Source organism: Saccopteryx leptura, chromosome 7 (genome assembly GCF_036850995.1).
Source record: "Saccopteryx leptura isolate mSacLep1 chromosome 7, mSacLep1_pri_phased_curated, whole genome shotgun sequence".
In the NCBI taxonomy this organism is placed as follows: Eukaryota; Metazoa; Chordata; class Mammalia; order Chiroptera; family Emballonuridae; genus Saccopteryx; species Saccopteryx leptura.
The window spans coordinates 81,757,198-81,777,470 of NC_089509.1; the positions used below are offsets into that span (position 1 = coordinate 81,757,198).

Consider the following 20,273-nt stretch of genomic DNA (forward strand, 5'->3'; position numbering starts at 1 on the left):
AGCAACGCCCCAGATAGACAGAGCATCGCCCCCTAGTGGGTTTGCTGGGTGGATCCCGGTGGGGCACATGTGGGAGTCTGTGTCTGACTCCCTGCTTCTCACTTCAGAAAAATACAAAAAAAAAAACCCAAAAAACAAAAACACCAGAAAGGAATCAAAACCAGGACAAAACAAAGCAGGTTAATATTAATATGAATAGTAATAAACAAAATGATCCTTATTATAAAAAAAAATAAATGTTCACATGGAGCTATATTCTCATTTCTTCAAAGGCATGTAAAAGAACCTACCAGCTACTCTTATCTTCTATTTATAAAAATAAACACTTATTTAAAAAATAAGGGCATTGTACCAAAATCTATTGGTTTATTTCTTGTTTGGAAAATTTTTTTGGTATCTTTTTTTATAAAGAGATATTTAAGAATATGCAGAGTAAAAAAGCCAAAAAAAGATAGAACTATTACATACAAAAAGAGAGGAATCAAGATCCCAGGAGGGGTAACCTTGAAAAAAAAAAAAAAGGGACATTTGTACCTTTGAAACTTGGGGAAGGCTATGCAGTATTTTAGATCAGAAATCTCTATGTTTCAGTATAGTGAAAAAATTTCTACTCACAAAAACATATTTATCTCTAAAAAATATATTAGTATTACTAACAAAGAGATCCAAAAGAGACCTGTCCAAAATATTTGAATCCACACACAGATACAATCTTTCCATCATGTATAATACAACAAACTGGTACCCAAATAAAAAGTGTTCTCCACCCGTCTGCTCCTTCTCTCCTCACCCCAGCTCCCCCACACAGCTCTTGCAAATGAAACCCAAGGAAAGCAGAATGCCAGAGTAGAAACAAAAGAATAGAAAAAATTAACGGAGAATTGACAAAATATTATCACTTGTGCTAAAAAATTAAAGAAGGCAACAATTTCTATGAATTGCAGGAAACTGTGTCATGGTATGTATTAAGTATAGATATAATAGTCTCTAATTAGAAAGATAGGGACTCATAAAAATATTTGAGAAATAGGAGCTTTTTCCTCTTCCCAAATGATAAAAATATTAGCTTATGTTCTATATTCAGAAAATTTTAAACAATAGCTATTTTATAAAATTTTATCTCATCTGCTATTGTGATTGCCAAAGTATAAGTTGATAAAAAATAAAAACCTGACATTGAAATTCACAAAGAATATTCTTAAGGACTATGCAGCTTTTTTGCATCTCCACACATTTCAAGGAATTGGAAGAGAAGTTCAAACAGAACCAGTGATTTAGAAGGTAGAGATAATATAAATCCAAACTGTGATTTTCAATATCTGACCAGATGTTTAAAGCTTACTGGAATATTGTCTGTACTCAAAGATAAGAATATATTATTTAACATTTTCTCCATTGAAAAACTTTGGAAAACAAGAGGGTTAAAAACATACCAAACTATCATATACTTTTTTCCATCCATCTTTTAAGTGCATAAACTCCTTACGAATGGTTTTAAAGGAATGTAAATCATCTAGTCGACATATTTCATCCCAGGACTTTTGAGGAAGCCATGTACAAGGGTTGGTATGAGGATTATCCAGTCCAATGCCACCAGTGAGCAGAAATCTCCATTCGGCTTTATTAATCTTTAGGAAACAAAGTAGCATGAAGAGTCAGAAGTGAGTTCATCATATACATAGTAAATTTACCACCATTTAAAAAGAATTAACTGTTGATTTTCAAGTTTCAGATGTTGTTCCTATGAAATTCTGCAGCTACTTACATAGCTCAGTACTTATCAATAAGAAACAACTGAATCTATCAATCATTTTTCAGAATAGTTCCATTTAAAAAGCTACTTTTTGATTATTTTCCTCCAGAATTACTAATCTAAACATGAAAATTTGAATATCTTCTATTTGAATATACGTTTCTAAATGACTGCTTAGAGTCCTGTTGGCTCTAAAACTTATGGAAAGACAGAAAGCCTCCAATCTGTCATGTTTTCAATTATTTTCCATAAAATGTAATCAGATACTACTATGAAACTTTTGCAAGAACTGCAAAAATAAAGCTTTTACTCCTTTAGAATTCAACCAATACATCTAAACCAATAAATCTTAAATACAACATTGTACAAAATAGTGAATTTAAACGCCACTTGTCCTCCATTCTTAAAGTGTTTCCTATATTTTGAACGAATGGATTTAAAATGTAGCAAAAATTTATGAAAGGTATTGTTCAACACAAATGGTTAAATTTGACTAACTTGCACAAGTTCTTAAAAACATTACCATTTATACTATTACTTAGTGTATATATAGCAACATATTTAATTAATTTATATGCACATTTATGTAAGACACTAATAGAAACATTTATTTTAAATTAAAACATACAGAAGTTTAAATAATAGTTGCATAATGAACACTGTGCTTTATATTTTACCTCTAAATTCAGTCTAGTTGTGTTGTCTTAATTATAATAATAAGTATTATTGTTGTTTAATTATTTACAACTCTTTTCATATATATGTATATATATATCCATACAAATTAGTAAATTAATGAATCAATGTTGATATTATGGGGTTTTTCCATACAAATTAAAACAGTACTGACCTCATTCTCATGTATCAGCAGATTTACAGTTAGACAAAAGGAAAAGAGTAGCTTATCCTTTTCAAAGAGTGACCGGCAGACATTAACGTAGAGGGAATACGTAAAGTGATCCCTGAGAATTTGAAGCCTATGGGTCAACAGAAATAATTTTTTTAAAAATGCATTATACTTTAAAGAAAATGCTTTAAGAAAATTATTATAAACTATTTAGATGTATGCTATCCCAAGAAGCTTTTTGGTCAATTTCTCCCAAAACAATCAAGGATTCTCATTAACTGGGTGTACTAATTTAAGAGCTACACGATATAGAAACACCAGTAGAAATGCATTTTAGTGTTGATGGTTTTATTTTTTTTTAATTTTCCTTTTGGAAAAAAGACAGTTCATGGTATATTAATCTATTACACTTAAAGGTTTGTGAACTATTTTTAATAATAAAATATTTCTTGGGGTAAAATTTGACTTCTTTCTTGCATAAATACTTGCAAATATTTATATTATATAATAAATGAGCAGACCAAAATACATAGTTCTTTTATTAAATTAACATTAAGTTTAGTACTGTAATATGCTACTCTGTTCATAAATCCACAAAAGCTAGAAAAAAATCACAAACCTTGATAAACCACTTTTTTATTTACCACAGACAAAACATGCAAATCATAGTATTTCCAACTAACTACTTCTAACATGTCATCTGTATTCATAACAATTCTTACCATGAATATAATAGTCCAAGCATTGTCACTTAAGGGAAATAAACTATCACTGAAACAAAAATTCTTAAGATATTTTTATTACATAGGCCATAATTATAATAGAAATAAATATTTGATCAAAAACAGTTGTAAAGAGCTAACAAGTGACATAGATCAATAGCTCAAACTGTCTAAGCAGATAAATTTATTTGAAGGAAAAGTTAGCATAGTTTGATTACGATTACATCAAACTATATTGGTGTTTCTTAATATATCTAGGAAAACATTCTACCAGTACAATCATATCTTGGCTGTTTCCAGACTGATACCCTAGGCTCTGATCATCCCAGCTCTATTTTTCTTTACCTGCCTATTTCTTTAACTATATTTTCCATGCCAGCATTCCTCCACTAAACAAGATTATAACAAACTGATGCCTTTTATTTCTAGTTGAAAACTGGAAATAAGGCCTGGTAGAGAGAGGTTAGCTGCTGGAACATGGTTGAATTCTCTGAGGATTTGAAACAATCATACTCTCCTTGTCCCCAGTTTTATGCTAATAGATGGTCCTTTCACACATGGCATTTCATTTGTCTTCTCTGTAACAGTGCAATTAATTTAGGGTGAACACAGGTTTGCTTTTTCTTTAGAATAAGAATTTCTGCACTTTAAGACAAACACTCTTTATAAATAAGAGGATGGAGGGGGGAAGAATAAGGGTCAATCATAGTAGAAAGCGAAGTTTAGTCTCATCAGTGTTAAAATGCATATTAAAATATGATATTTTAATAATATGTTAGGTTAAAAAAAAGGACAAAATTATTATTCTTGATGCTGATGCATGGCACAATGATATGAGATTGTTCCAGTTCCCCTGATGGTCTTGTACATCTAAATAACCTTCTAGAAAAAGAATTGATATCAGCAATCTGAACTAAGTGAACACCTTTGTCCTAATTTTGGGATTCTAGTCAAAGGAAATAATCACCTGGATGTTTATATTTATTGCAGCTTTATTTATAATACAAAAGCTGAAGACTACTTACAAGTCTTAAGTTAAAAAAATTATGGTGCATTCATAAAATGATCTATTGTGGAGCTACTAAAAATTATGTTTCAGAAAAATAGTAACATGGGAAACATTATCTTGTAGAAGTGGAAGAGAAAAAAAAAATCTCACGTTTGTCTGTGTGTGTGAGATTTCAGTTTTGTCCCTGTAACAAAGTTATATCTTAGTTATATTTTTGTTTCTATACTTACGTACTTTTTGCTGCAGTTATTTATTTTGCTATAATAAACTTAATACATTAAATTTTTCTTAAAACAATGATCCAAATTATAATTACTATTTCATAGTATATACCATAGTAGTCATAACATGTTTGGGTGCATAGCTAAATAATAATTACAAATAAAATAAAATACATGTTTATCTTTGAATAAAAGAAAAAGAGAGATAATTTTAGACAATGTTAAGATTCTAAAATAATTTGGTAGTCAGATGTTTCCTATAGTCCAGTAGCTAACTAAAGTTCACAGCTTGTCTGGTGTTTATCAATGATTGACAAATATGTGATTTCTACAAGAACTCATTCTAATTTTAATTTCTGAATGGGAACTATCTTCTTAATTGAAAACCCTATTTTACTAAAAAAAGAAAAAGAAAATGAGACAAGACTGATTAAACGGTTCTCTCTTGGTGAACTGCTTTGGAACTCTGTCTGGCAGTGTTTACTAAAAGGCACATATGTATTCCCAGCGACCATTGATCCCATTCTTGGACATAGCATGCCTACCAGAAATGTGTACGTATAAAAGCCACGGACAAGCATGTAGAAGGTGGCAAAATTTAAAGTCGTCCCAAACTGAAAGCTACCCAAATGTCCTCAATAGTAAATGAATCAATAACCTGTGGTATACTATAAGGACAGATAAAAATTTTTAAATGAGGTTTAATTTTCTCTATTGAAAATAAGAAAAGAGATTTCCTTCTTCTCCATTTTCTTAAAATTATAAGTACCTTCTTTTCTCTTTGAAATGAATATAAATTCTTTAAAAATTTTAGACCTTTTGTCAGCTGTATGATCCTGGAATGTCTTTCTCAAAGATCTGAGAGTCATCTGTCCTATCCCCCAGTTTCTGGGAGGGTAGGGCCTGCCTTTGGTCAGTGCCGGGTTCCAGGTTGCAAACTGCCTCCCGTCCTACAGGTATCAGACGTTTGTTTTTCCTCCAGGTAAATGCTCCCACGCCACCTTCCCTCCAGCAGCAGGTAAATTTAGGATAAGATTTCTATCCTTGCAGTCTCCTATGCCTGTCTGTGATACACATCATATTTTAGCTTAATGCTTATTCAACAATAAAACTCTTTCTTTCTTACTACTTTGTGGAGAAAATCTGGGTTAGGTTTTGTTTTTATACTTCTGCAACAATATACTTGCACAATGGAATACTATTTTAACAATGATAGTGAATAAACAACATGAATTTAAACACAAAGTTAAGTGCAAGATGCCAGACAGAAAGGAGCATATATTGTGTGATTCCATTTATGTAATGTTCTAAAACACGCCAAACTAACCTATGGTGTGGAACTCAGGACAGTGATTACCTTGGAGGAGGGTTAGTGACTAGAAGGGGTGCAAATATGTCTTCACCGGGGTGCTAGTTTCACAGGTGTGCTCACTTATGAAAATCCACTGAGAAAATACTTCTGATTTCTCCATGTTTCTGTCATATATTAATAAACTCAATAATGTTTCAAATACATCTTTTTCTACTTACTCTTTGGTTCCAGATTATAATTTTAGGATACCATAATCATAAATATGATCTTTGTTGTTTCTAAATTAAAGAATTTTAACTAAAAAGAAAAAGGCACATTTTATTATGTACATTTCATCCAAATCTCTCACCTGGGTAAACAGAATTCACTTTTCTATAAGTCATAAGGGGCTAGACCACAGTTATGGAGAAACGGATGTCACATTTGTAGATGGGTTCTAATTTGTTATAAAAACAGGTAATAAAGAATAATTGTTCTAATTTTTAAATCTTGTACACAAAATATATCTTTAAGTGACACAGAAGTTATTTTTCTCTAGACTCCAGCAAAAGCCTTGATTATTTCAATTAATTAAGATGATAACATTCTGGTGCTTATTATCTTAACTGAGGTAGGAATAAAGCACTGCAGTGAAAAGCTGAACATCATCATTTACTGTGTGGCTCTATGTGATGAACACTATGATAGGTTCTTGGAATACTAAAGAAAATCTTTGCATCAAGGAACTCAGATTTTAGTGTTAAAACCAGACACACCTGTTCAATTAACTACCATAATGCCAATGGTTGAGACCTTCTCTAAGAAAGGTCACTTAAAATTTTATTTTCTGAATTTCAGTAATCCTTGCTCATCTTAAATTTTCAGACACTGGAAGAAATAGAGAAATAAGCTAAACATTTTCAAATATCATTGAAAGATATCCTTCCTCCTCTCTCTTTGTTTCTTTTCTCATGGGCAGACATCTGAATATCTGTTTGCTAAATGTCAGTGTTGTACCTTTCTTAGTCTTTTATTCAAGCTTGTAAAATGATGAGGGCTACTGACCAAAGAAGTGCTCAGTCTAAGACCATTCACAATTTAGCAAAATTCTACCATGATAAATGAAGAAATTTAATATGGATTTCAGGAGATTAGCATTGTAGATTTCTAAAAAAAAAAATTTTTAACTGCAAGTGATAAGTATTAAACTGAGTTTCTTTTGGGCACAGTCAAGAAACTGAAGTAGCTTCATATTGATTAATAAGGTTATAAAGGGCAAAGGTTGCAATGAGTTACTTTATTCAAGAAATAATTTATTTCATTTTAGACTTTATTAAAAACATGTTTTGATATCAAACTAAAATTTATCTCACTGATAAAATGAAAAATTTTGTCCTCTCACAGACAAACTATTAAATAGGTTCTTAATTCCATTATTGATTGTAATAGCCAAAAGTAAACTAAGGTATGTTATATAAATAACATGAATGATCACAATGAGGGATTTTGTAAACCCTTGTTATTTGACAAAGTTTATACATGTGTATATCAAAATATGAATTAGTAACTTTTGGAATACAGCTTACAGAAGATAAAAGTCATAAATAAATTTTGCAAGTGATAAAACAAGGTAAATTTTCCTCTTTTTAGAATGACATTATAATCCTATATCTCTGTAAACAGTTTCCTGGCAGACTGAATTTGGTCACGTATGTCCAATATGTACGTTGATTAATGATTTTTGCTACGTGGCTATAATGCTCACAAGATTCTGAAACAACAATGAAAGCCACTAATTACTATTTAATTTTCATGCATTAATTAGTATTAGTGTTAATTAGTATTTCTTTCACATACCTTTTTGCTAAAATTTCCGATTTCTCTGAATTTTCAATAGACAGGATGAAAAGGTTAATAAACCAGATCAGGGAGTACTGATACATGGGCTCAATGTTAGCTAAATCAGCAATCGAGAAAAACAGGATGGCGGAGTGGGTGGCAATCGGACGGTAGCCCATGCGGGTGGCATCAATCTTTTTCTCTGTCTCTTCGGCTACTTCCTGCTTTTGAGAAATCTCATTAGCCAAAGCCTTGGAGGAAGATAATATCTTAATAGCAGTTTCATCTTCTAATATATTGCCTTCTGAAGATGAAAGAACTTCTAAAATCTTGTCTTCTATTTCTTTTAACTGCCTGGAATAAAACACAATTTTCTCAGAAGAAAAAGAAATCATTGAAAATCACTTCACGTATATATTCTTTTATAAGAAACAAATAGCTTATAACCTAAAGAAATGCATCACTTTGTGACAAATATCCGTGACGGTGATATTGTATAATTCCTTATCTTGCAAAATGTCAGAAAGACAGGCTTTTCTGCTCCACTTCTCTTTCTAATGATCATTTATGTGGTAACTAGAGAGAGATACGGTAAGCCAATCTACTCTGTGATCAAGTAGCTCAGCCCCAAGAGAGCAGAAAGTATCACTCCATTTATTTTCTGAAATTTTTCATGACTTATTGAGCTTTACCCTTTCTCCCTAAGATATAGATATTATGAGCAGAAAGTGAGATGTAACATATTCATTCAGGGTGTGCTCCAGTGAAAACAGGTAACCTCAGTTACACAATAAACACTAAAACTTTTGTGCTAAAACGTTTTTGACTAGTTGAAAACACATTGCCTTCTGGTTCTTCCAGTGTCAAAGAACGTACGTAAAAATATACTCTGCAATGCAGTTTTCCAAACTAACACAGAAGCATTATAATACCTTCTATTTTTCTCTTAAATCTTCCTATTCAATACACCTCTTACATCTAACAAAATAGATCTTTAAAATGTACTTTAATTTATTCTAAGTGATCTTGAGACAAGTAAAAGTAATTCTGTGTTTTATGGTGTTTAAAACCTTTTGTTTTCAGCTCCTTGTAAGAGCAGGGCTTGCTTTTCTTCTTCAAGGTCCGGCCGTTCCCGTGCCACCACAATTCCCAAAAGCTGGTCCTGCATTCCTTCCGAAGTTATCATGAAGTTTAATAATGTTACCTATAAATGAAAAATACATCCATCTGAATCACTGCTTCCATTGAGAAAGCCTCTGCTTATATGCTTCAAGTTCTGACCTTCAAACAGACTCCATTTACTATAATAGTAAGAAAACACACAGCTTGATTGTTGGATTAAAAGCACATTCAAATTTTTTATAGTCATAAATGTTAATACTTTAAAGGGTTTTTTCACCCTTTTTGGTGATTAATTTATTTTTATTTCAAAGTTGTCCAATTTCTAACAACTTGTTAACCCCAAAATCAATTAGAACCAGGTGACAAGCTATCTGTCATATTGGCTGGACTAGCTGATTTATATTTTAAGGATCCTAGAGATGTGTAAAACTAAAGAAAATCGTACACAGTGAGATAAGGGGGAAAAAATCACTGTCCTTACTTATCTTGAGTCAATTATATATATTTACACTTCAATCATATTACAAGAAGGAATTTACAATATGACAACCAGGCACTGCTGTGAACTAAGAAATGGACACCTCAACGATGCCCATCGAGATGCAGTCCACGAACAGCGGCCTCAAACCTAACGGCCCTTACAAGCAGACCTCTCTGTGGCCGACATCTTAAAGTTCCCCCTTCCCTGATTCCTTCCCGTAAGTGGGAAGGTAATCATCCTTGGGTTTCTCTCTTTAAAAAACAAACAACAAACAAATCAACCATTCATTTAATTCCACAATCCCTTCCAGCTATGGAAAGATCTCTCCGTGTCTTCAAGACTATACTTATTGAGCATGCTATTTACACATGCACCTGTCTCCACCTCATCTCCTTCTTCTGCCCTTGGCAGTCTTCTCTCATCCCTGCCTCCCTCCAGACACTCAGCAATAAACTAGACAAACTTTCTGGCTCTGGTCACCAAGAAGCCCGTAAGCCAATAAACATTTAGTTGAATTTGGCTTAATTTGAACACGAGCTCTAACCAGCACCAAACGGCAGTTTTGCTGCGGGCCAGCCCTCACGGCTGGGGCCGCCCCTCCCACGCCTCCTGGCACGTGCCTTGTACTTGAGCGACGCCGAGCTGACTGTGGACTCTCATACACACAAGCTGTGGAGTGTCTGCATGTGCTTCAGCTCTGAGAGACCTCGTGCTGCCCCACCTTTCCTAGTGAGAGAATATTTCTTCTGCAGAAACAGGGTAATTTTGTTTCTATAAGAAAATTTCCTACCTGCGCTCAGGAATTGTAAACCAGCTTCCGGCAGTACCCCTAAGAGGGGACTCCCTCCTCCACCCGAGCCTGACACCTTCTGCCCGGTGGTGTCCCCTGGATTAGTCTTCTCAACTTTCCCCCCTCACTTGCCTCATGACGTCCCTTGGATGCCACTAAGTATGGAGATTACTTGGGCATAATCATAAATTTAAATGGGATAATAAGCAATTCTTGAAATTGAGCAATTTAAAAAACTCATTAAATATTGTTATTCTCTGCTGCTTTGGCATTCATTCATGAAAAAATTATAACTGAAGCTTTCAAGAGAGCTTTCCTGTTGGCATGAGAAACCAAGTATTCAGGTTACATTTGCTTTAATCACCAAACCATAGTCACGATGTTTAGTGACATGCGTGTTTTACATCTTTTACCTCATTGTATCCAGATACAAAGAGGTATTCATTCATATTCCATTAATATTGCATTTTTAGAGATTGAGATTTTGCATATCTAGCTGTTTGCTTACAAATAAACATTTAAAACCGTACAAATATGCCTTCACAACATTGTTTTAATTTAGATTTGAAAAGATTATAGTAGTATTCTATCATTCCTTGGGTACTTTTGAAAGCAGAAGGTACATAAAAGATCCTAAAACTATATAGGATCAAGAGGAAGTATTTTAATTTGTAAATGAAAGCCAATGACTGCTTTACTATGTTTTTTAATCCCTGCTTAATCAATTCCAGCAATTAAAAATAATAAAGCAATCAGATACTATAACGATCTTAAGAATTTCAATAGTGAATCATAGAGCAGTTTCCTCCCCAGAGAAGTTGATTAATGAACTACAAGTTGTTTATGTTGTGATATCTTCATTGATTTTACTGAAAAGTAAAAAAGGCTTTCCCCGTTATTTATCTTTAAAAAATTTTTGTACTCCAACTTTGAGATCTTACCATTTTCTTTTATGCTTCACTCTTTCTTACTTATAATGCTAATAGTTAATACTTAGATAATATGTGCTGGGCCTTATTCTGAGCATTTTACATAGACTACTTTATTTAGTTTTCACATCGCTCTATGAGATAGACATTTACTATTCCCATTTCCTAGGCAAGGGAACCGATGCACAGAGAAGTTCAATACGTGGCCAAAGTCACATCACTGGCAAGTGGCAGAGCTGGTGTTTGAACCAAGACAGTCTGGCTCCAAAAACATTGCTGTTAACTGCTAGTAGGGACTGCTTCTCCTGATAGGTAAAGCAATAACACATAAGTTTTCAGGCGTTTAGATAACACATTTACTTTAATTAGTTAAAAACAGTGGCCAAGGATTTTCATATTTTAACATTGTTTTTAATGCTAAGTTTAAGGCTCACCTCTCCCTTCCCCCAGTCCTCCTGGCTTCCCTGAATGTCTGGTATAATGTGTATCCCAAACTCGGAGCTTCTCTATGTCTTTTTAGTCATAAATACGGTCACTTTATGTACACGTTGTTTACAATGTAAACCTCCTGAAAGCAAGGACTATGTCTATTCATCTTAGAGGGAATGAATTATGTCATCATAGGGCTTCCTCTGCCTTTGCAAAGAGATGTCTATAGGAATTCAAATATTTCCAATAAAGAACAGCTTCTGAACTCCCTGGATAAATCTTGTCTCTATATGTAACATTCAAAATCTGAATCAATATCTCTTAATGTCCTCTCCTGCCAGTTTCTGTAAATGAAAGCTATCCCTCTCACACGCCTTCTCTCCCCACCTCATTTGTTCATTCTGCAAATATTTACCAAGTGCCAACCAGGACTAAGAATTAGGAATAAAAAATGGAATAGCCTCCAGGAGTTCAGGTGTAGATCAATGTCTCGAGTCATTTTAATCATTTACTAAAATGTTTAACTTTTCTCTTGAAGCAACTTTTAGTATTTTTAAAGAACCAGTGATAAAAAAAACAACAAAAACAGCAACATCCAGTTCTTCTAGGAAATTGCATAAAATCAGATAGTGGCAACCTTAGTCTGAGAAAGAAGAATGATAAAGTTCTGTTCCTGAATTTCAATTCCAAACATTATCATATTATCATTTATTACAAAGAAAGAATGTGTATATGTGTCATCTGCTTTTCACAATGAAAATCTAAGAATGACATCAACTGTAGAAATTAGATTCCTGTGGCCTTTTCTCACTGCACACTGAAGGCTCTTTTATTACTACATGTACATACAAAAGCGACATTTGGAAATTATAGCAATTTCAGTAAATGCCAAATAAGGACAAAATCCATTCTTCTAAGAAGACCTGTTCTTATGGCTCAGGAGGAAAATAAAGTCATGAATTGTAAACATTTGATAAAGAAACACTCATTTTAGATACTGGCCTTAACTGAAGTCTCAGGAAGATAATGAGGATTTCTTAGCTTGGTAGTGATATAGAAGCGGAAGTCTGGCGCATACTCAATGGTAGAGTCTCCCAGTCGGATACATGTGCTCCCACCCTGCTTAAAGGTCTGTTTTAGTAGAAGTGGTTCCAGGATGGGATCTAGTTCTTCTCCAACATTTTCTAGCAACACTGGAGTAAAATCAGAAGACGATGCCATGTTATCTTATATGCTTTCAACCTGCAAGCCTCCAAATCTTTCAGCTTTCCAGATTGCTGCTGTTCCTAATTACCTATACTTTTATCATACTATATATATAAATAGAAAAATGACACAAAACTATGTTTATATAATTATTTGTTGAATGAGTTATACTTCTCTTTTCAATGTTTTTATTCATCCTTTTTATACACTGTTGATACTAAACAATACATCTCATTTTGCATCTTAATTATTTTGTTTGACATTATAGCCTAAATATTTCCCCATGTTATTAAAAACTAATAAACATACTTTTTAAAAAGACTTTATTTATTCATTTTAGAGAGAGGAGAGAGATAAAGAGAGAGAAAATGGGAGGCAGATCAATTCTTAGTTGCTTCTTGTATGTGACTTGACCGGGCAAGCCCAATGTTTCGAAACGGCAACCTCAGCATTCCAGGTCGATGCTTTACCCACTGCGCCACCACAGGTCAGGCACTAATAAACATACTTTTAATTACTGCATAATAGTCTATAATATTAATATTCTCTCATTTTTAAACCAATGCACTTTTATTAGTTATTTGAATTCTTTCCTGTTCCCAATATTAAATAGCACTGTATAAAGAAATTTGCATTTCAGAATGTTTTCTTATGATAGCATATTAGAAGGGGACTCCTTAATGTAAGATCAGTGACATTGTTAAAGTTCTCAACACATTTGCCAAATTGAAGTCCTTCATTTAGTGTTTGTGGAGCTGCTCTTGTAGCCAAACTTGGATCGTGGTGTTTTGTGGGAGTCCCTAAAGGGACTGGATGTGCGCTCTTAACAGGACAGAAGTAGCTCAGGGTTTTGGGATGACAAACATTTGAATCATTATTGCAGTGAAAGTTTAGACACTTTCTGCTTTTTCCCCAGGTGAGTCCTGGCTGAACGAAGTTCAAAAACTGTCCTCTTGTCAATTTCTTTTACAGTTAAGGTCTTACCTAATCAAAACAGGGATGCCAGATGATTTTTATACTAATTTTCATTTTTGGCTTAAAAATGAAATAAGTTTAATCATTTTTTATGGTTAAAATATGAGTGCATCATAATGTATTAAATGTTAGTCTTCTATTTTTTAGATGGCTTCTATTTTTTCATTATTAATAATGCTGCAGTGAACAGTTTTTTTGTTGTTTTTTTTTACACGGACAGAGAGAGAGAGTCAGAGAGAGGAATAGATAGATAGGGACAGACAGACAGGAACAGAGAGAGATGAGAAGCATCAATCATCAGTTTTTCATTGCAACACCTTAGTTGTTCATTGATTGCTTTCTCATATGTGCCTTGACTGTGGGCCTTCAGCAGACCGAGTAACCCCTTGCTCAAGCCAGTGACCTTGGGCTCAAGCTGGTGAGCTTTTTGCTTAAGCCAAATGAGCCCACGTTCAAGCTGGAGACCTTGGGGTCTTGAACCTGGATCCTTCCACATCCCAATGTGACGCTCTATCTACTGCACCACCGCCTGGTCAGGTGTGAACATCTTTTTGAATAAACCCTTGTGTTCATTTCTGATTACTTAATCATGGTGGAGTAAAGAAGTGCTATTAATAGTCAACAGTTATAACCACTTTAAGGCTGTTCTTATTGCCAAATTACTTTCCTACAGGGCTGTAGAGATTTCAGAATTACAATAAGCACTCATCTTTTTTTGTTTGTTTTTAAACCTGTTTTCATACACCACTGTACTTAGATTAGGCATTATACTGTCACTGTATTTTTTCATTAACCTCACAACTTGAAAAAGCATTGACTAATACTACCTAAGTTTTATAAATGAAAAAAACTGAGGTATAGGCAAGTAGAAATAAATTTTTCAGATAAATCACTTAATAACTGACAAAGCAGGAATTTCAACTAGGAAGTCTAGTTACTTACAAAGCTCTCTTAAACACTGTGATAATGTCAGCGTTAAATACAATATCCATGAGTTTTATAATTTGATAGGTAAAAATATTGTCAGAATTTGTATTTTGGGCTTGATGTTTTAGGTGCTCTTTGACTAATTACATTTTTTTTCTTCTGGATGATATATGCTAATATATTTGCCCATTTTCCTATTATAGGGTATATTATTTACAATTAAGTTCAGCTGCAAGTGATAAAAACTTGCAAATAATAGTGACATGAATAAGAAGGAATTTACAGCTCATGTAAAGGGAAGCCCGAGGCAGTCAGTCCAGACTGAAACAAACATGTATCTAAACTGCCAGAGACCCACGTTCCCGCCATCTTGCTCTTTCTCTGTCTTGGCATAGGGCTTTGATCTATTCGGCCAAAATGGCCTTTCAAACACATCCTCATTCCAGCCATCAGAAAGAAAGAAAAAACAGAAAGGGAAGAAACATCTTTTAAGTATATTTCCTGGAAATCACAAATGGCATTTCCACTAACATCTCGATGGCCAGACCAAGTGATATGACCATAATGACCAAAACAGAAATTAGTAAATTTATTTCTTGCAATATTATAACATTTAAGTTTTGCTTAATTGTCTCAACATTTAACATTAATATTTGCATAAAATCTAATAAAATATTTTTACTAAAAATATTATATTATACAATATCATATCCTACTTCCCTTAAATTATTCTGTTTGAAATGAAATTTAGAGTGTCTATATTAATATGTATTTTAAAGCTTAAGTATACATTATAAAAGCTAAATATTACAGACTTGGCTTTTTCTCAAAAGTGAAATTTTATTTCTTCACTAGTAGAATCAAAGAGATAAGCCTGTTAAAAAGACTTCTATAGCATCCTGATTTCAAAGAAATATATTCTCAGCATTGAATATTTACTATATTATAAGTCTCACTGGATAAACAAAAGTATTCTAAACTTCAAAAACAGAAAAAAAGAGCAAAAATCCATATGTACATGAGTTACCCAGAAGACTATCCTTAATTTAACTATTTTATTTTGATTCTATAATAATTTTGGACTCTTTTAACTATTAATTAAATCAAAATATATATCATGTTAAAATATCTTGCAAATTTATGAGACTGGCTCTTTTTAGTATTTCTGTCATCAAAGTTAACAATGTTCTGATTTATATAGAAGCCTCCTTCCTCATTCCCAATTTCCAGTCCATCACAGTATTTGCAAAGCTGTAGGAAATCAAGATTAGCAATCCAAACACATGGCTGCTACTATCTTTGAGTAAGGCAGATTATCTCACTAAAAACAGTTATCACCTGACCAGGCGGTGGCACAGTGGATAGAGCGTCGGACTGGGATGAGGAGGACCCAGGTTCGAGATCCCGAGGTCACCAGCTTGAATGCGGGCTCATCTGGTTTGAGCAAAGCTCACCAGCTTGGACCCAAGGTCGCTGGCTCGAGCAAGGGGTTACTCGGTCTGCTGAAGGCCCACGGTCAAGGCACACATGAGAAAGCAATCAATGAACAACTAAGGTATTGCAACAAAAAACTGATGATTGATGCTTCTCATCTCTCTCCGTTCCTGTCTGTCTGTCCCTATCTATCCCTCTCTCTGACTGTCTCTGTAAAAAAACCCGGTTAACCTTAGCAACAGAAATATAAAGAGAACCAAGTATTTTTTCACATTTTTGCACTTAAGACATTACCTAATATTATTTTTTATTATGAATTATCTATATTATCCTATGTGAGACTTCAAATTAATAGAAAAACAAGTCTGCATAGGATGCTCAACTATGGAACATATTGTATTCAAGGTAGATTCTACAATTACCAAGTACCTGATAAATTCTCTCAGAGAGCTTGGAGGTGACAAACAGTCTGTACATAATAATAAGGCCAAAGCAGAAATCTATAAAAGTTTTAGTATTGGCACTTCATTGGAGAGGTCAAGAGAGATGCCACAAAAAAGAGGTACTTGAGCTGTATCTTAAAGGATGAAATTTGAAAGCCTTCACTAAAAGGATATAAGAGTACAGAAGAAAGCTGAGAGATGAGAAACAGCACCACGTTAGCTGCCTGTTCTCAAATACCCTGAACTGTCTGTCACCTTCTAAGACTCATCTCATGAGCAGTCTGCTCCCTTTTAAAACCAATAAACTGCAAGAGAGCAGAGATCAAGTCTGTCTTGTTGATGTTGTGTATTCAGCGGCACTGTAATTGCAAAATAAATATACTGCTCACAAAAATTAGGGGGTACTTTATCGCTTCATATTCATTTTGAAATATCCCCTAATTTTTGCGAGCAGTGTATACTGCAGGTGAATGAATGAAGAAGCAAGTGGGAAAATGAAAGAAACATGAACCCGTCAGTGACTCTGCATCCCTGATATGATATATGCCAGGGGGACAAAGTGCTAGGAGATCCATAAGGTAAGGACGGCTCAGACCTGACAGCTTTGCTCTTAATAAAATTTTTCTTCATAGAGTGAATAGAAAGCCATTAAAAGGTCCACATAAGTTAATTTCTTTAAAAATTTTTTAAATTTTCTTATTTTATTTGTCCAATTTTATTGAAGTATGAAAAAACTGATTTATCAGCAACACATATTTATATGATTAATTTGTTGTGCATACCTTATTCACGGGTGTAGCTAATACAGATGTGCCTTTATTTTCCAGAACCTTGGCTTTCAAACTTTTTTTTAAGCAGCAGGATACTTTTTATCAGAGGATCTTATCTTAAAACTCAATATAAACAAATATACTGCACACAAGAATTAGGGGATATTTTATCGTTTCATATTTATTTTGAAATATCCCCTAATTTTTGTGAGCAGTGTAAAAGGGAGCCCTGTTCTGGTTGAAGCCGAAGCAGGTGTGTGATGAGGTGAAAGAAAACATCTGCCTTCTGGCCCAGGCTGCCTGCAAGCGATGACAGCTCAGAGCCACTGCCCTCAAACAGGCCAACACTTAAAGATAACTACTTAAATGAAAGAATCTTCAACTGCTCATATTTTAAAACTGTAACAGTAATTGGTTCTTTTACTTCAAGGCTAAATATAAAATGTTTTAAAATCTGCCATCTGTTTCTCTTTCTTCTCTTTCTTTTATTTTATTTTTAATTATTATTAAGTAAGAAGTGGGGAGGCAGAGACAGACTGTACCCTGACTCAGATCCAGCTGGCAAGCCCCCTATCAGATGATGCTCTGCCATCTGGGACACTGCTCTGTTGCTCGGCAACTGAGCTATTTTAGCACCTGAGGCAGAGGCCATGGAGCCATCCTCAGCACCTGGGGACAACTTTGCACGAACCATTCAAGCCATGGCTGCAGGAAGGGAAGAAAGAGAGGGTGATAGGGGGAGAGGGGAGGGGATGGGTGGAGAAACAGATGGTTGCTTCTCCTGTGTGCCCTGACTGGGAATTGAACCCAGGACTTTGGGGTTGAGTTTATCAGACACTGCTGTAAGCACTCAGAGTACAGTAACTCCTTTCTTCCCCACACTATATGGTCAAAGTACAGATGGGCAAACTGATCTCAGGAAAGTCACTGACGCAAGCACTGAGTAACAGGGACAACTACTCTACTGCTAGAGCCAATGCACCTATCCATAACAGCACAGTAGTTCTAATAAATGTTAGTAATGTGCATCTACTTTAAATTTTTATTACAGTTAGCTACAGATATTATCTCATTCTGTCTATTTAAAAAAGCAAGATGTTTAATAGTAGAGATCATATTCTTTTTGTGACTCCTATGTCACTATACTACACTTTAAAAACACCAGTTGGATAAATGAAATTTTGTGTGTGTATGTAGGACACAGATTTTGTTGGTAGATTTAGATATTTTCATCTCATGCTTACCCTAACAGAACTTAAAACTGTAGTTAATATTTTAAAAATCAACTAATTATTCATGTTCAAATTTAAATGCTTGTTAGGCCACCTGATAAATTTATCATAATTTTTCTATATAATACTAGCTCTAATAATACCTGAGATTTGCTAAACTTGTCCTGAGGCTAAATATGTTGTATTTTCATAATGTTTCCATTTATTTGGTCAAAATTGATAGGTAACATGAATGTAAGATGTGACTAATAACCTCAATTAACACCAATCATAAATATTTTGTTTTTTTGGTTTTGATAAATGTGACATGTGCATAAAGCTTTATTGCAAAATCTTTGCCATATTTCTAATCTCTCCATAGGTGATGGCAAATCATAGCCTTGTAAAATGACTTACTTCGCCGTCACTTTTGTAAGATATGTCAAGAGAAGAATAAATCGATAATTGGACTAGTGTTGTGTTAAAATACTTTTGGCATACCAAGTGGCCCTTTTAATTATACAAGTGGAGTAATAATAAGAAATAAGAATGGCAAAGAACAGACAAAAATGAAGACAGCTCAATTAAAGGATGCATCGCAAATGAATCTAGAGACAAAGAAAATGTCCTAACTATAATCTCTAAAATTCTCACTTGATTAATTATTAATAAATTATAAAAGACATGAACAATGTCATTATTTAAGATGAGTCCGACACAAATGTTTCTTTTTTTTTTTTTTTTTTTTTGTATTTTTCTGAAGCTGGAAACGGGGAGAGACAGTCAGACAGACTCCCGCATGCGCCCAACCGGGATCCACCCGGCACGCCCACCAGGGGCGCTCTGCCCACCAGGGGGCGATACTCTGCCCCGCCAGGGCGTCGCTCTGCCGCGACCAGAGCCACTCTAGTGCCTGGGGCAGAGGCCAAGGAGCCATCCCCAGCACCCGGGCCATCTTTGCTCCAATGGAGCCTTGGCTGCAGGAGGGGAAGAGAGAGACAGAGAGGAAGGAGGGGGCGGGGGTGGAGAAGCAAATGGTCGCTTTTCCTGTGTGCCCTGGCCGGGAATCGAACCTGGGTCCCCCGCACGCCAGGCCGACGCTCTACCGCTGAGCCAACCGGCCAGGACTCACAAATGTTTCTTTAAAAAGGAAACAACCTACATTATTTTGGGTTAAGTGGACCCTCTCCAGGCATTTGTAAACCGTATGCTTGTTAACCAACTACCTACCGGGAGTACCAAACTGGATACAGTTTTCCAGAGTCCTGACATAGTCAGGATCGTTTAATTTAATTATATGAAGACTATTAGCTTTCTCCATGTTCTTGATCCACTTGTTAGCCTGACCTTGAGGGTCTATCATCAGAGGCCACCTTCTCGCATTCCTGAAAGAGAGAAGAAGGGTGATGCTGGTCAAGCTATGACTTGCTCTGTGATGTTTAACCATGCACACATCACTTATGCTTTATAGTCATGTTTTACTTTTTAATTTTTTATGAGAGACTACGTTCTTGAAGCAGAGACATTTAAATAGAGCAGGCTGCTAGAATGGCAACTATAAAAGCCATCTGGCAAACTTAACAAGCATTTTTTTTACTTCTTTTGGAAAATGTCAGTTTTCTAAATGTTAAATTACATTTTGAAAATATTTGCTGTTTTTGCTAATTAAGTCACAATGACAACCCTTAACAGTAATGTTACTCAGCAAACTTGAGTTCTTAACTTGGCTCTGCCATTAATTACTCACGTGATCTCAGGCAAATCACTTCACCCCTGAGCTCTTCTCTGCTATCATTTGTACAACAGAGAAAGACAAAGAACTGGGACATCATATTTCTCTCTGAACTCTGGACCATTAAAGATATAATGGTCTA

At 34.6% G+C, this 20,273-nt stretch overlaps 1 protein-coding gene across 1 annotated transcript in view; it reads right to left on the minus strand.

Moving 5' to 3' along the window:
• DNAH7 (dynein axonemal heavy chain 7) overlaps positions 1 to 20,273 on the minus strand; it is a 256,542-nt gene that overhangs the window by 58,762 nt on the left and 177,507 nt on the right. Inside the window, exons 48-53 of the mRNA XM_066345867.1 lie at positions 19,630 to 19,784; positions 12,436 to 12,626; positions 8,753 to 8,886; positions 7,701 to 8,036; positions 2,604 to 2,730; positions 1,434 to 1,628 (exon numbers count right to left, since the gene is read on the minus strand). Coding sequence (XP_066201964.1) covers positions 1,434 to 1,628; positions 2,604 to 2,730; positions 7,701 to 8,036; positions 8,753 to 8,886; positions 12,436 to 12,626; positions 19,630 to 19,784 — 1,138 coding nt within the window. The remainder of the gene's footprint in view (positions 1 to 1,433; positions 1,629 to 2,603; positions 2,731 to 7,700; positions 8,037 to 8,752; positions 8,887 to 12,435; positions 12,627 to 19,629; positions 19,785 to 20,273) is intronic.